At 46.5% G+C, this 13,102-nt stretch overlaps 1 protein-coding gene across 3 annotated transcripts in view; it reads left to right on the top strand.

The window, feature by feature from the left end:
- Positions 1-8,518, top strand: part of LOC146358324 (protein mono-ADP-ribosyltransferase PARP14-like) — a 45,662-nt gene extending 37,144 nt beyond the window's left edge. For all 3 annotated transcript variants that reach the window (XM_084807791.1, XM_084807795.1, XM_084807803.1), the window contains 5 exons: positions 1,212-1,430; positions 1,525-2,127; positions 3,649-3,776; positions 6,262-6,436; positions 8,118-8,518. In XM_084807791.1, the coding sequence (XP_084663917.1) occupies positions 1,212-1,430; positions 1,525-2,127; positions 3,649-3,776; positions 6,262-6,436; positions 8,118-8,407 (1,415 nt within the window). In that variant the 3' untranslated portion in view covers positions 8,408-8,518. The remainder of the gene's footprint in view (positions 1-1,211; positions 1,431-1,524; positions 2,128-3,648; positions 3,777-6,261; positions 6,437-8,117) is intronic.
- Positions 8,519-13,102: the final 4,584 nt, after the last annotated feature.

Here is a 13,102-nt window from a genome sequence, read left to right on the forward strand (position 1 = left end):
ACTTCTTCCTTGGATGGAAATCATTTAAAGATATTTATGCATTTATATTCCCTTGCTTCATATATTTAAAATCTGATGGTGATGTCATGAATTGTAGACTGTAAGTAGGTAAGGGATTTCTTTGGGTTTCTTTTTTATTTTAATTGTGTTTGATGTTGCAGTGTGTTAGTTGTCTTGTGGCGTTCTTGATGGCTGTACGTCGGGGTGCAGAAAGAACCTCAGGCCCGGGGGCCAGATGTGGCCCTCCTGTGGTCCCAGTCTGGTCCTTCTGGTTTCCCCAGGTGGCTCCTCCTTCCTGTGGCTCCCCCTCCCCTCCCCTGCCCTGCCCAGCAATCATTTGGTAGTTTCCTGGCTTTTGTGCAGGTTTTCCCCTTTCTAAAGGTTGAAATGCTCCTCCCAAGACATAGTTACCAGCAGCAGGAGCTTCAAGCTAAAATATGCCAATGTGTTTTGTATGTTGGCCCTGCCCACCACTAGATTCCGGCCCCTGACAGCTGCTCTGAAATGGAATTTGGCCCTCGATCTGAAAGAGGATCAACAGCCCTGCATGTCGATATTTGTGACTGTGAGCCTTTCTTAATCCCATTGATTAAAGTGTGATATAAATCAACCAGACAAATGGAAATATTGCCCTGGGGCTGCAGAGTGAAAGGGAAGTGCCCCCATCCATCCGCTGGAAGCCACTGAGAGGTTGCGCCCCCGTCCCCCCAGGAAGAGCATTGTGGCAAGGGGCAGACCAGCCTGGCCCCAACCATGAGGCAAAGGAGGAGCCGCTGCAGGGAGTTTGCTCCCCTCCCGCCAGAAATAACACTTGGTTCCAGCCACCAGTTGCCGTGGGGCTGCAGAGCTGAAAGGAAGCAGGCCGTGGCCCTAGGCACTGGCCAGGGGACAGAGGGCTGGGGTGTGTGTGTGTGTGTGTGTGTGTGTGTGAGAGAGAGAGAGAGAGAGAGAGAGAGAGAGAGAGAGAGAGAGAATAATCTATTGCAGCCATCTTGGGGATCATTCTATCAAAGGATGAGAAATAACCCTTCTAATAAATAAAATCATCATCATAACAAATGATCAGTTAGACTAGACAGAGCCAGTGAACCTATGTGCAGTAGGGAGATGAGGCACATTCCTCATTCCGTGGCAGGTAATGTCGCAGGCCAGAGAGAAGGAGCCTCTCTGTTTCAGCTATTTACAACACAGACATCTTGTTACCATTGCAGGTAAGGCAGGGCGTGATCCCGTTATGGTGGCCGATGACATGCTAGATGCCATCATAGACTTTGCAAGTAAAACCTCTGCCCCAGTGGTGAAAGACATTAAAATCATCATTTTCCAGCCACCTCTACTAAGTGTGTTCCATGCAAGTATGCAAAGAAAAGAAACTGCAGCTGGCAAGCCTGGTGCACGCTCATCGAAAAACATTTTCTCTAAAATAGCAGGTGAGTAGACGGGCTCCTTTTTTTATGCAACGTCTTGACTGCAGGTGCATCAGTGAAAAGCATAACTTGTCCCCGAACTGATGTTATGTTGAAGAATTCTTTACCTCCAAGAAGCCTGTGGAAGAATTAAAACCTGCCATCCTTTTGGAGAGAGCTGTGGAGCCGGCCATTTTTCAGATTTGCGGTGAGAGCCAGAAAAACGTGGAAGATGCAGCGTCTTGGATGAAAGATCTGATTTTAAAGGACCAGACTGAAATTGTTCTCCCAGATGAATGGATCTCAAACTTCAGAGAAAGCGAATATGAGAAACTGCAGGACCTCCAGGCGAAGCTGCATATTGTCATTAAACTTGAACCTGGAGGCTCTGCTCCTTCGCTCCGTGTCCTTGGTTTAACCAGAGATGTCTTGAATGCCAGTACAGAAATTCAGAGGATGATCAGGAGGGTCCGAGAGGGCAGAGAAGAGCAGTCCAGGGCAGAGCTTCTCAGCAACCTAGTAGAGTGGAGGTATGAGGACAAGGGGGAATACAAAGCCTTCGACCCGCTGACCAGTATGCACATAGAAGCTGCAGCACGAACTCAGGGGATGCACGAAGTAACCATAGGAAACAAACGCTACAGAGTGGACCCAGACAAACCCTGTGCGGTGGATGACCAGGGGGCAAGCATTGCTCTTCGGCGTATCTCAAAAGCAGAAGGTACGTTCTCAGAACTCACCTCTCCATCATTCCTCCTTGTTTGCCCCTTTGTCTGGGATGTCTGCCCCCTTCAACATACGTGCATATCCAGAGTTTCGCCCCAAGTAAAGCCATAACTGAGATCACAGAATAGAATCATAGAATAGTAGGGTTGGAAGGGGTCTACAAGACCATCGAGTCCAACCCCCTGCTCAATGCAGGAATCCAAGTCAGAGCATCCCCAACAGATGGCTGTCCAGCCTTGAACCTTGAGATGGGCCTTGAACCTTGATCTTAGCCCAACTTCTCCTCCATTGGACACACTGGGCACTCACATACATCCAACGTTGCCAGCTGTGCAACTGTGTTGTGATATCTCTTCCCTCCCTGCCCCTCTTCTTGTTCTGGGCATACACTGTGTGGTTCCGTAATGGGCCTGTGTTATATTCAAGGACATGTGCCCCTCTCTCATGAGATACAATTCGGCATGGCTTGGCACAGCCTTCTCCTGACCAAGCAGCATTCTGGACCATCGGCCATGCTGGCTGGGGCTGATGAAGTTGATGTCCCAAGACATCCGGAGGCACCAGGGTGGGCAAGGCCTGAACCGTGTTCAGTCGTATCTATTATTGCTTGGAACAGCATGAGTCTTAATTGGAAGCATGTGCTGCACAGGCACATGTTTTGGCACATAGCTTGCAGCAGGTGAATCTCTTAACTTGGAAGTGTTGCTAAAAACTTGGCAGGACCTCAGCGTGCCTGGTTCTATGCCCCATCTAGGTCTCAGCCTGCTTACCTGTGGCTAGTAATTGCTGCTTGTACTGCTACTGTACTTTTGAGTCCTGCTGGATGCATCCTGCCATGAACCATCAGGTCACAAAACAGAGGAAATACTGCCCGCCACCTGCTATCTTGTTCTGTATAACAAATTTATGCAGCCACAAATTGGTCTCGGAGTTGTCAAAATTGGGTGGTCTGAGTGCACTTGTGCCATGTTGGAAAGCACTTGGTTTTATAGTGGGCTGGGCACCGTAAGGCAAATGGCATTTATTTATTTATATCAATTTCATTTTATTTATATGCTGCCCCCAACAGCTGAGGGTCTCTGGGCAGTTCAGAACAATTAAAACTATAAAATACAACATGATAAAAACTAATGTAAGACTTTAAGGGTTGAAAAGCGGTATGTAAAAGCAGAGCCAAACGCAACTGCGGTTACAGCCCAGGGAAAGCCTGGGTTGCTTTTAGTCGAAGCATTTTTTTAACTGTGCCGGTGCTTGATTAGCCCAGTGTCCTGTCTCGTTCGGTAAAGGCCCATGCAAATTACTGTTTCTAGCTCCCTCTTGCCTAAAGGCTTAGGGGCAGGTAACAAGTGCTTTAAATGGATGCTCACCCAGTTACGCTCATAACAAACCGAAATGCCCCTCATACGTTGGCTTAACCTCGGCTGTTAATATTCAAGATGGAAGATGTCCTGAAACAGGCTTGCCTGTTTTACTCCTAGCACAGCTTAATTGTGCCGTGTTCATTAACTGCTCACAGCACTTCCTGAGGAGTGGGAAGACATGGAACAACTGCGCATCAAAGTGGTGGAGCTAAAGCCAGACATGAGGGAATATCAACGTGTCCAGAAGTTGTTTTCCCAAAGTTGCAAATTCACTGCAGAAAAGGTAACCATTTTGGTTTTCCTGGGCTTCCTGGATTGGCCAGTGATAAATAGTAAAAACAACAATACAAGGGAGTCGTGTTTTGCTTGCTTTTCTGTGTGGGTTCTCCTCCCTCCAGAGGTGGCTGCATCGTGTGTTCTCAGACTTTGGGACACGCAGTTGCTTGTAGCAAATGTAAGCCTGTGAAACTGGCAGGCATCTAGCTCTGGCTTGGTGGTTCCTGTGAAGTAGACCCAGGGATGGGGAACGTCAGGCCTGGGCACCAAATCCAGCCTTTCCTGGGGCCCCAGTCTGGCCCTCCGGGGTTCCCCAGATTAAGGCGCCAACTGCCCATGCTGCCCTTCCCTGGCCCCACCCCCTTCCCCCAACCACCAATCATTGGTGGCTTCCCAGCTGCTGTGTGGTGTTTTCCCCATTCTGAAAGGTTGAAATGCTTCTCTTGGGGCTTGGTTACTGGCAGTAAGAGCCTTAGACTACGATATGCTGGTATTGTTTTGTACTTTTGGCCCCACCCCTTTTGCCTTGGGCTCTGCCCCTTTTGCCTTCACCGGAATACACCTCCCAAGAGGTTCTCTGAGACCAAATGTGGCCCTTGGGCTGAAAGAGGTTCCCTACTCCTGAAGTAGATAGTAATCTTGGGGTTCTTCCAGATGAGGCTTTTATGGCACCATCCCCTTGCCTCATTCATGGACTTTTTAAAAGGTGTTATCACTTTTCCAAAATAAGATTAGACAAAACAACAAAAAGAAAAAAAAATAGATAAAGAGAAATACATTGAATTTAAACCTAATTATTGACAGTGGAGAATACATTTAACATATGTGTATATCTTCCCCCTTTACCTTACAAACCAAGATATAAGTGGAATCCATAGGCTCACTGGAGGTTTTCTTTATAATTCTTCCCTATAAGAAATTGCATTTAGTCTCTTTTCCATATTCTGAGGTAAGGCTTTGGCAAATACTGCTGTGTATGTCCCTGATTCACTGGAGAAGGAAATGGCAACCCACTCCAGTATTCTTCCCAAGAAAACCCGTATCAAAAGGCTAAAAGATATGACGCCGGAAGATGAGCCCCTCAGGTCGGAAGGTGTCCAATATACTACTGGGGATGAGCCATAATCTCCAGATTCCCCGTTTTCATTTAAAGGAAAAAGCAAGTCTCTAGACCTTGTAGACCCCTTCATGGATCACTGCCTTGTTGTGGTGAAGGGGCTTGCGTAACTCAGTGAAGCCATAAGCTATGCCGTGCAGGGCCACCCAAGATGGACAGGTCATAGCGGAGAGTTCTGACAAAATGTGGTCCACTGGAGAAGGAAATGCAACCCACTCCAGTATTCTTGCCAAGAAAACCCCATGGAACGTATCACAAGGCTAAAAGAGATGACATCGGAAGATGAGCCCCTCAGGTCGGAAGGTGTCCAATATACTACTGGGGAAGAGCAGAGGGTATTTCCAAGTAGCGCCAGAAAGAGTGAAGCGGCTGGGCCAAAGCCGAAAGGACACTCAGCTGTGGATGTGTCTGGTGGTGAAAAGAAAATCCGATGCTGTAAAGAACTATATTGTTTAGGAACCTGGAATGTCAGATCAATGAATCAAGGTAAGCTGGAGGTGGTCAAACATGAGATGGCAAGATTGAACATTGACATCTTGGGAATCAGTGAACTAAAATGGACAGGCATGGGCGAATTTAATTCAGAGAAAAAACAAATCCAATATAAAAGCCACACAATTACAAATTAAAAGGCAAAAAACCAACATGTTTTAATGAACTTTATTCCTGCTTTCCCTTTTACTATATCATTATGAGGGGAAAAAAACTATTTGGATTAACAGATGATCAGTTGAGGCTGGTGGCTCTGATGCAAGTGGGGCTGTGAATCTAGTCTGGGTTTCAGTCAGAACCAGTCAGAACTTTAAAGGAGCTATCCAAGGTTGAAACAAGGATAACCTATCCAAGGTTATCTAGTCCATTCCTCCACTCAGTGGAAGAATCTGCAACTAAAAGATGCAAGATGGCTGTCCAACCTCTTTTTAAATACCTCCAACCATAGAGCTCACAAGTTTGCTCCATGTCCTATGTGACAGCCCTTCAGGTATTTGGGAGCAACTTGTTTCTGTCTTCTGTAGTGTAGCTTTCGGTTCCTGAATGCTTTGTGAGTGTTTGGCTTGCTGAATTGGCCTTCCTGATACCGGCAATCCACACAGGAATTATGAACAATCCACGCAGATAAGACTACAAAGATTGGCATATGGGATGCAGCAGCTGTTGCGCAAGAAGAGCGAAATGGTCGTGCAAAATTCCCTTCGTTAGTTGATTTCCACTTCCTGTTCAACACTGCTGTTATTGGAGAGAAGCAGACATATTTGGTTTGATGCACCCTAACTATCCAAATCTGTTGCTTTGTTGAAGTTATTTTAAATTTTCCTTTGCAGGCAATATGGCATATTGGTTATTGTCAATTTACTGGGTTTTTCTTCATTTGTAGATTGAGAGGATCCAAAATCCCTACTACTGGCAGGCATACCAAATAAAAAAGCAGGAGATGGATGCCAAAAATGGCACTAGAACTAATGAGAGGCTCCTGTTTCATGGAACATCCAGTAAATCATTAACTCTCATAAATGACTCTGGGTTTAATCGGAGTTATGCTGGAATGCATGGTGAGTCGATGATCAAAACGCATATCTTGAGAGGATGGATGTATGGCTCACACACATGGCTGGTGACTGACATTCTACACTCCCCCCTTCTTTTTTTTACACACATGAAAACATCAAAAGTGATTGTTCTGCAAACACATGTATTGTATAGGTAGCCATTGGAGAGCCAGAATTGGCTGGCCTTGCTGTGCGTTCAGTGGCAAACCTTGCATTTAGTGCTTAATGTGTGAAATAGCCATCGGAATATTCATCAGTATGGGGATGTGTGCCTGTGTGTCATGGTGGACACTGAGCCCATGGTTTCCCAGAGTAGTTCTGCTGCTGAGGAAGAGCAGTCGCTCCTTCGGGAGAGGAGCGCGCTCCTTTTTCCCAGGACCAACAGCTGACGGAGATTCCTCCCACCCACATTCCTAGTTTAGAAAGCAGTCCAGGGAGTGTCTCAGCACAGATAGCAGACTGGGTGGATGCGTGGCGCAGAAGCAGAGAGCGGCACCAAAGGGTTCGCACTCAAAGAACGGTTGTGCCCAGAGGATCCAAGGGAAAAGGGGAGGGATTCTCCCTAGTCCTTATATTCAGGGGTCTGCCAGTAATTGCCTTTCAAACAGGGACCCACTGTTCCAACTTAGGGCATAGGGATGCTGCTGCTCAGATCTAGTTGCTACCTGTAGAGTTTTTAAGTTGTAAAAGAAGAATAAAGCTTTGAAAAGAATCCCTTTGTCTGCGTCTGGACTTGGCTACTGGATTAGACTGAGAGAGCCCTCCAAGGAGCCCTTGACACTGTGCTGCAGTTTTTAAAATGGAAGAAGCCCCTGCAGCTCTAGGCACTTCTCTTAAGGACATACTTTTTTCTGGTATTCCAAGTTCCACAGGTGAAGTGCCTTTGCTGAGAACAACCAAAAGGCCTTTCTGAAGTTGGGTCCTGAGTGCTGAAGCAAGAGGCCTAGCCAGTTCTGTATACGTCAACATGCTGTGTGCATCTGGTACGAAAGGCTGTGTCTTAAAGGCTCCTCTCCCTCTGGAAGATGCCGTTGGCAGCTGGAGGAATGCTGAAAGTGAGGCCACCTCTTGGCCCATCCCCGAGTACTTCTGATCCTTCTGTGCTACTTCAGTTGGATCATTTACAACACCCCATTTTTCGACCTCCAGCTTGTATGATGGAGTGTTTGCTGAGCTTTGTGTGCTACAAAGAGGAGAGAATAGGCAAGCGTTCCCGTTCGCTGATTGCTGCAGGGGTGAGCAACCTGCAGCTTTCCAGTGATGTTGGACTCCAAGTCCCACCATCCTCAACCATTGGTCATGTCGGGCGGGGCTGATGGGAGCTGCAATCCAACATCATCTGGAGGGCCACAAGTTCCTTGTTTGTCCTAACTGGTAGGAAAGGCAGCAAGGTAAAGCTGTGTGCCAGTGGGCACAGAAAGGAGGTGGAGGCAAGGGAGCAGAAACGAGGTTGGGAACCTCAGGGTGGCAACAGCACTTCCCTAGAGGTGATAGTGCTGTCTGTTACCTGGGAAGGTTTCCCTGTACCCTGAATTGTGGGTGAAACTGTCAGTTCAATATGATAATTCTTGATACTGATACAGACGTTACCGCAGGGTGGGGTGGCCTTAAAGAGTGAAAGGATAAAGGCACCGCAGAGTTGCCAGCTGTTTAAAGTTTTCATTTACCATTTATATTTTTATAGCTGCTGCATTTGGAAATGGAACCTACTTTGCTGTTTGTGCCAGCTATTCCGCCCGTGATACCTATTCAAATCCTGATGCAAATGGGACAAAGTACATGTACCTTGCTAGAGTACTCGTCGGGGAGTATTGTGCCGGATTGGCAGGATTAGTTGTTCCACCCCCAAAGAACGCAACGGACCCCACAGTTCTGTTTGACAGTGTGACTGATAATGTGGCAAACCCCTCCATGTTTGTCATTTTCAATGATATCCAAGCGTACCCAGAGTATCTCATTACTTTTAAGAAATAATTATTTATTCAGTATTTTCCCCCTGAAATCTTCCACTTCCACTGAAACATTTCCTCTGAAATCTTGTATCATGCAGACACTTATTGAATAAATGAAAGTTGGCTTGGACTACTTGGGCAATAAACGTTCTTCCTTGAAGTTGGAAGGAAAGCTGGGAGGGTCAAATCTCTTTGGATTGCTTGGAGTCTATTTAAAACTACTATAATTGAAGCTTCGATAAAAACAAGTTCAAAAATATACCTGTGTCACTAATGAGCAGAGGCAAGGAAGCTATAAAAGGCAAGGGGCTTCCTTTATTTAACAACAACCAAAGCGAAGGCTTGCCCAATGAGGAAAATTAAACATGAGCACACACTCTGGAAAAACAAGTCTAAGTTGACAATAAGGCAAGCAAAAAGGAGCTGGGGTAGGAAGCCGGAAATTACAGAATCGTTAGCTTAACTTTTCTTCCAGCAAAATTCATCGAAATCACAAACTTAGAATTATTAAATCTATCTTATTGACTTACAGAATTTTGTGTCAATATTGTATACTTGGCCTTCCAGAAAACCTTTGATAAATCCAATGGTATAGTGGAGACAGGGCTCTCAGCAGTACAGCACTGGCACTTTTTGTTAACCGGAGGTTATCTGTCACCTCCCCCCCACCCCCAAATTCCCTGTTCCCTCTGAGCTTAGCTGCAATTCTTACAGCAGCTGGGGGTATGAAGGGGTGTGGGAATGAATTTTCTCAACAATATGTTCTCTGTTGTATTGCAAAGTATTTTGGGGTAGCTTGGTTTTGAATGAGCAACTGCTAGAACTGGTTTGTTGATCAACACTCCTGTCTGCATTTTTTGACTCCTGTAGGAACATAGGAAGCTGCCTTATACTGTGGGCTTCTTCACATGGAGCTTTTATCCTGCTATTGAGATTGGTTACTCACAGAAGTTTGCAGGTCTTTTAGATGACATCATCAACCTCCGGGGTGTCTCCCACACTAAATGCCTTTTATTCAATTTTTTAAAAAGATCAGAGATAATGAGCTATCAGATCACAGCACTTTAGTTCCACTTGATTTCCGCTCTGAAAAGAGGAAAACTCGCAATAAGAGGAGCTAGACCACAGCGCCATCTAGCGTCTGTATAATGAAAAATATGGAAAACTCAGATAAGGGGGAAAAGGTGGGGGGAAGGATGCACATGTAAAGGGAGCCCGTTGTGATTCTGCATTTAAAATGGAAGCAGAAAGCTCCATTTTAAATGTGGGATTTTAGGCTGGTACAGAAATGCTCAGAGCACTGGTCCATCTAGCGCCATACTGCTGACATTTACTGGCTACGGGTCTCTAGGATTTTAGGCAGGATTCTTTCCTAACCTTCCTGGAGATTGAACCTAAGACCTTCTGCATGGAAAGCATGTGCTGCCACTCAGTTGGCATCCCCTCCTTCTCCTTAGGGGCATGGCTATGGGGACTGTCGTGATGAGTGCCTGCATTTCAACGTTTACCACTACACCACTGGAGAAATCCCTCGTCTAAGCACTCATGGGATAAGAGATCATAACTAGAAGGGTCTGACTGAACAGGAAGCTGAGGATAGGAACAAATGGACAGTTACCATCATGGAGGTCAATAATTAGAGGTGGCCCTTGAAGATTAGCTGGCCTCTGAGGCAAGCAGTGAAGTAGCTAAGTTTGTGGATGACACTGAATTATTATGGATGGTGAAAACCCAAGCAACCTGTGAAGAGCTCTAAAACCATATTGATGAATTGTATTTAAACACATATATACCACCCTTCTATTAAAAAATAAAATATGCAAAGTGCCTTAGAACCCACAACTCAATGGCAACAGTAGAAGTCACAAATCTGCAAGCTGGTCAGTTAAAAGCACTGGAGAATAAAAAGGCCTCAAGCTGACACACACACAGGATATTGATGGGGATGCCACATCAGCCTGCCTGGGAAGAGTGTCCCATCAGAGGGGGCACCACCGCTGAAAAGGTCGCAGTTGGCCACCCCCAGTGCTGGCGGGTGGACAGGTGGCACAGGAGGGTGTTACCTGCGCACTCTCATTTTGGCTCCATCCCTCCATTTTGTCTTGCAGATTCCATCTTGTTGGCAGCTGCCTAGCTGGCAACACAGGACAAGGATGCTGGACTCTAGGAGTTCCTGTTCCTTTGGCTTGCTTCTTCTCACTCCTCATTATTGTTCTGCCGTCACCTCTGTATTGATTGGAGTCCTGACTGTCAGTTCCCAGTCATCAATCAGATTCGTTTGGGCCCTGTTTACATGACAATGGAAGGAGTGGCTCACCTGCATTTTTGTAAGAGCCACTTTTGGTCCAGGCAGGGCTCCACGAGGGTGTACACTGCACCATTCTAAGTGGCTTCACATAACTTCCAGGTGGGGCTGGGGGGTTGGAGTGAACCTGAGTGTCATCTGAGTGGCAGGGGCTGCTCAGCCAATAAGAGAGGCTTCCCCTCCACCTCCAGGCTCCATAAGGAAGGTACGAAGTAGTTACTTCCCCTTGTGTGCCTTTGTAAGACAAGCCTCCCAATGAGCCCCGAGCCTCATTGAACCCAATGGGTGTTCCTTCTGAGTAGACACACATATGCTTGTGCTGGGAAAGGGGGTGGGGGAGAACACAGGGTTGGGAAACCAGCCCCCCTTCTAACCAAAATGATACTGTGCAGGATCTCTAAAATGAAGCTGTAAAGTAGTTACTTCATAAGGCAATAAACCAAACAATGGAGACTCGAGATCATGCTTAACTGCACTTGGGAAATGGGGCTTTAAACTGTGCCATTTCAATTGAGGGGGATCTCTGTAAGTTCTGATGTGGGCATTCAGAGGGCAAGCCTCAGTCAGCACCATGGGAGTTACTTCTGAGGAGACACTAATTGGTATGTGCAGGGATGGGAAACACCCCTTGACTGGGGTAGTGGTGAAAGGCACACCCCTGGGCAGGGCTGGCATACCCGAGGTCAATGCGGGGGTTGGGGCACACAGCAACTATACCAGAGAGAACCCAACTTGAGGAAAAGAATCAGGCTTTAAGCAGTCTCAGGAAATCAGATTTTTCCCTGAGAAGCTCCAGGGTGGCTGCTGGATGGCCACAACGTCATCTATCCCTAATGATCTCAACACACAGTTGGCTCGGAGTAAATTGCTTGCGGAAACAGGCCCTTGATTATCAAGATTAAACAAGCCACTTGTGCAAAAGGTGACAGTTTATTGACAGAAAATGGATGCAGAATACACATACACTCACACCTCTCTCCAGCCAATGAAACTGTCACAGTTGGGTGTCGGTCAGAGTCCCCACAACAGACAAAAGGCCATTCCTTAGGGCCACATGTTTCTGTAGGCTGGTAGCATGCACATCCCTCCTTAGAATGAGACCAGAGATCAAAATGTATTTATTTCTATACCACCCAATAGCCGAAGCTCTCAAGTAACTAGCTTACTTGATTTTATAGCTCTCTCCTTGCCCTCTCTTGAACCAACAGGCTGGCACATAGAAACAAACTCTCCTCCTAGAAGCGGAGGTGGGGAGGGTCAGGCCTTCCTTCCCTGTCAAAGGTCCTTGAAACATCCCAGCCTGGGAAGCTAAGAAGAGAGAGCCTCTAGCATTCCTACTTAGGAGTAAAATCGTCCCATTTAATGGGTGAAATGAGACACCACTGTCTTTGAGAAAAGGGTGAGGTAACCAGGCATATGCACAGTTGCTGACATATGAAACTGCACTTGCTTGATACCAATTAAAAGTATGCGAGAGGCTAGAGACCTGCCTGGCAAGAGCAGCGAAAATCACTGCTGTTCCTCACGATCTTGCTAATGCAGCTGCCATTCTTCCATCTCCCTTCTCAGCACCCTCCACCACTGGATAAATTTTATTTTTTCCATAGAAATGTAAAAAAAAAAAAGTACTGGAGGGTGTCCCAAATGTGTTTGATTTTTTTTTTTACAGACCAGTGCAAGTGCGCAGGAGTGAATGTCCACTGCTAGGAATTTTGTGTAATTCTCCTCTAGGTTTTACTGTTCTGCCATGAAATTTGCGCCCCACCCCATCAAGGGGCCTACTTCTGTTCGCTAAAGCCTGCTAAACTCTACTAACTGTGTTAAACTATACAGGCCTCTATGCATTTCGGGACTCTGTGAAGTCCACATTTTCTGCTCACCAACCAACCCGCTACAGCCTCCTTTCTCTCTGGATGCTCCTGCACAGCCTCTGCTCACTGCCACTTCTCCCTTCTAGGATAGCCTTTGCTATGATTTTGTCAATTTTTGCCATGTATCCAGGTTAAATTCTGAAATCTTGGCTCTGTTCTTCCTTACCTGGATGCTCTGCTCTTCAAACCAAAAACTGTAATTTAGGCATGCTGTACTCCTGTTGATTCAGCTAACATGCTAGTTTCTGGGCCAAGTCTACTGGGTTGTCAGCAGCTTGCCCTCTGGATGGAACAGAGGTGGGCAGCAGCAGGAAGAGATTCCCCTGCCTAATACCAGACTAAGTGCCTCCAGTCATCAGTTGTTCCTGAAGGACTTGCTGTGAGAACATAGAAATAGGTTTCAGACCTGTGTAAAGACCTGTGTTCCAAGCAAGCGTGGTAATAAGGGCTTCTAAAGCAGATCTTAAAGAGCGGGCAGGCTCATAGGGGAGAAGGCAGGCCTTTCTGGTAGCTTGGATCCAAGTCATTTATGGCCTTTAAT

Source organism: Heloderma suspectum, chromosome 1 (genome assembly GCF_057233095.1).
Source record: "Heloderma suspectum isolate Gila_16-S chromosome 1, 16-S_ref, whole genome shotgun sequence".
NCBI classification, from domain to species: domain Eukaryota; kingdom Metazoa; phylum Chordata; class Lepidosauria; order Squamata; family Helodermatidae; genus Heloderma; species Heloderma suspectum.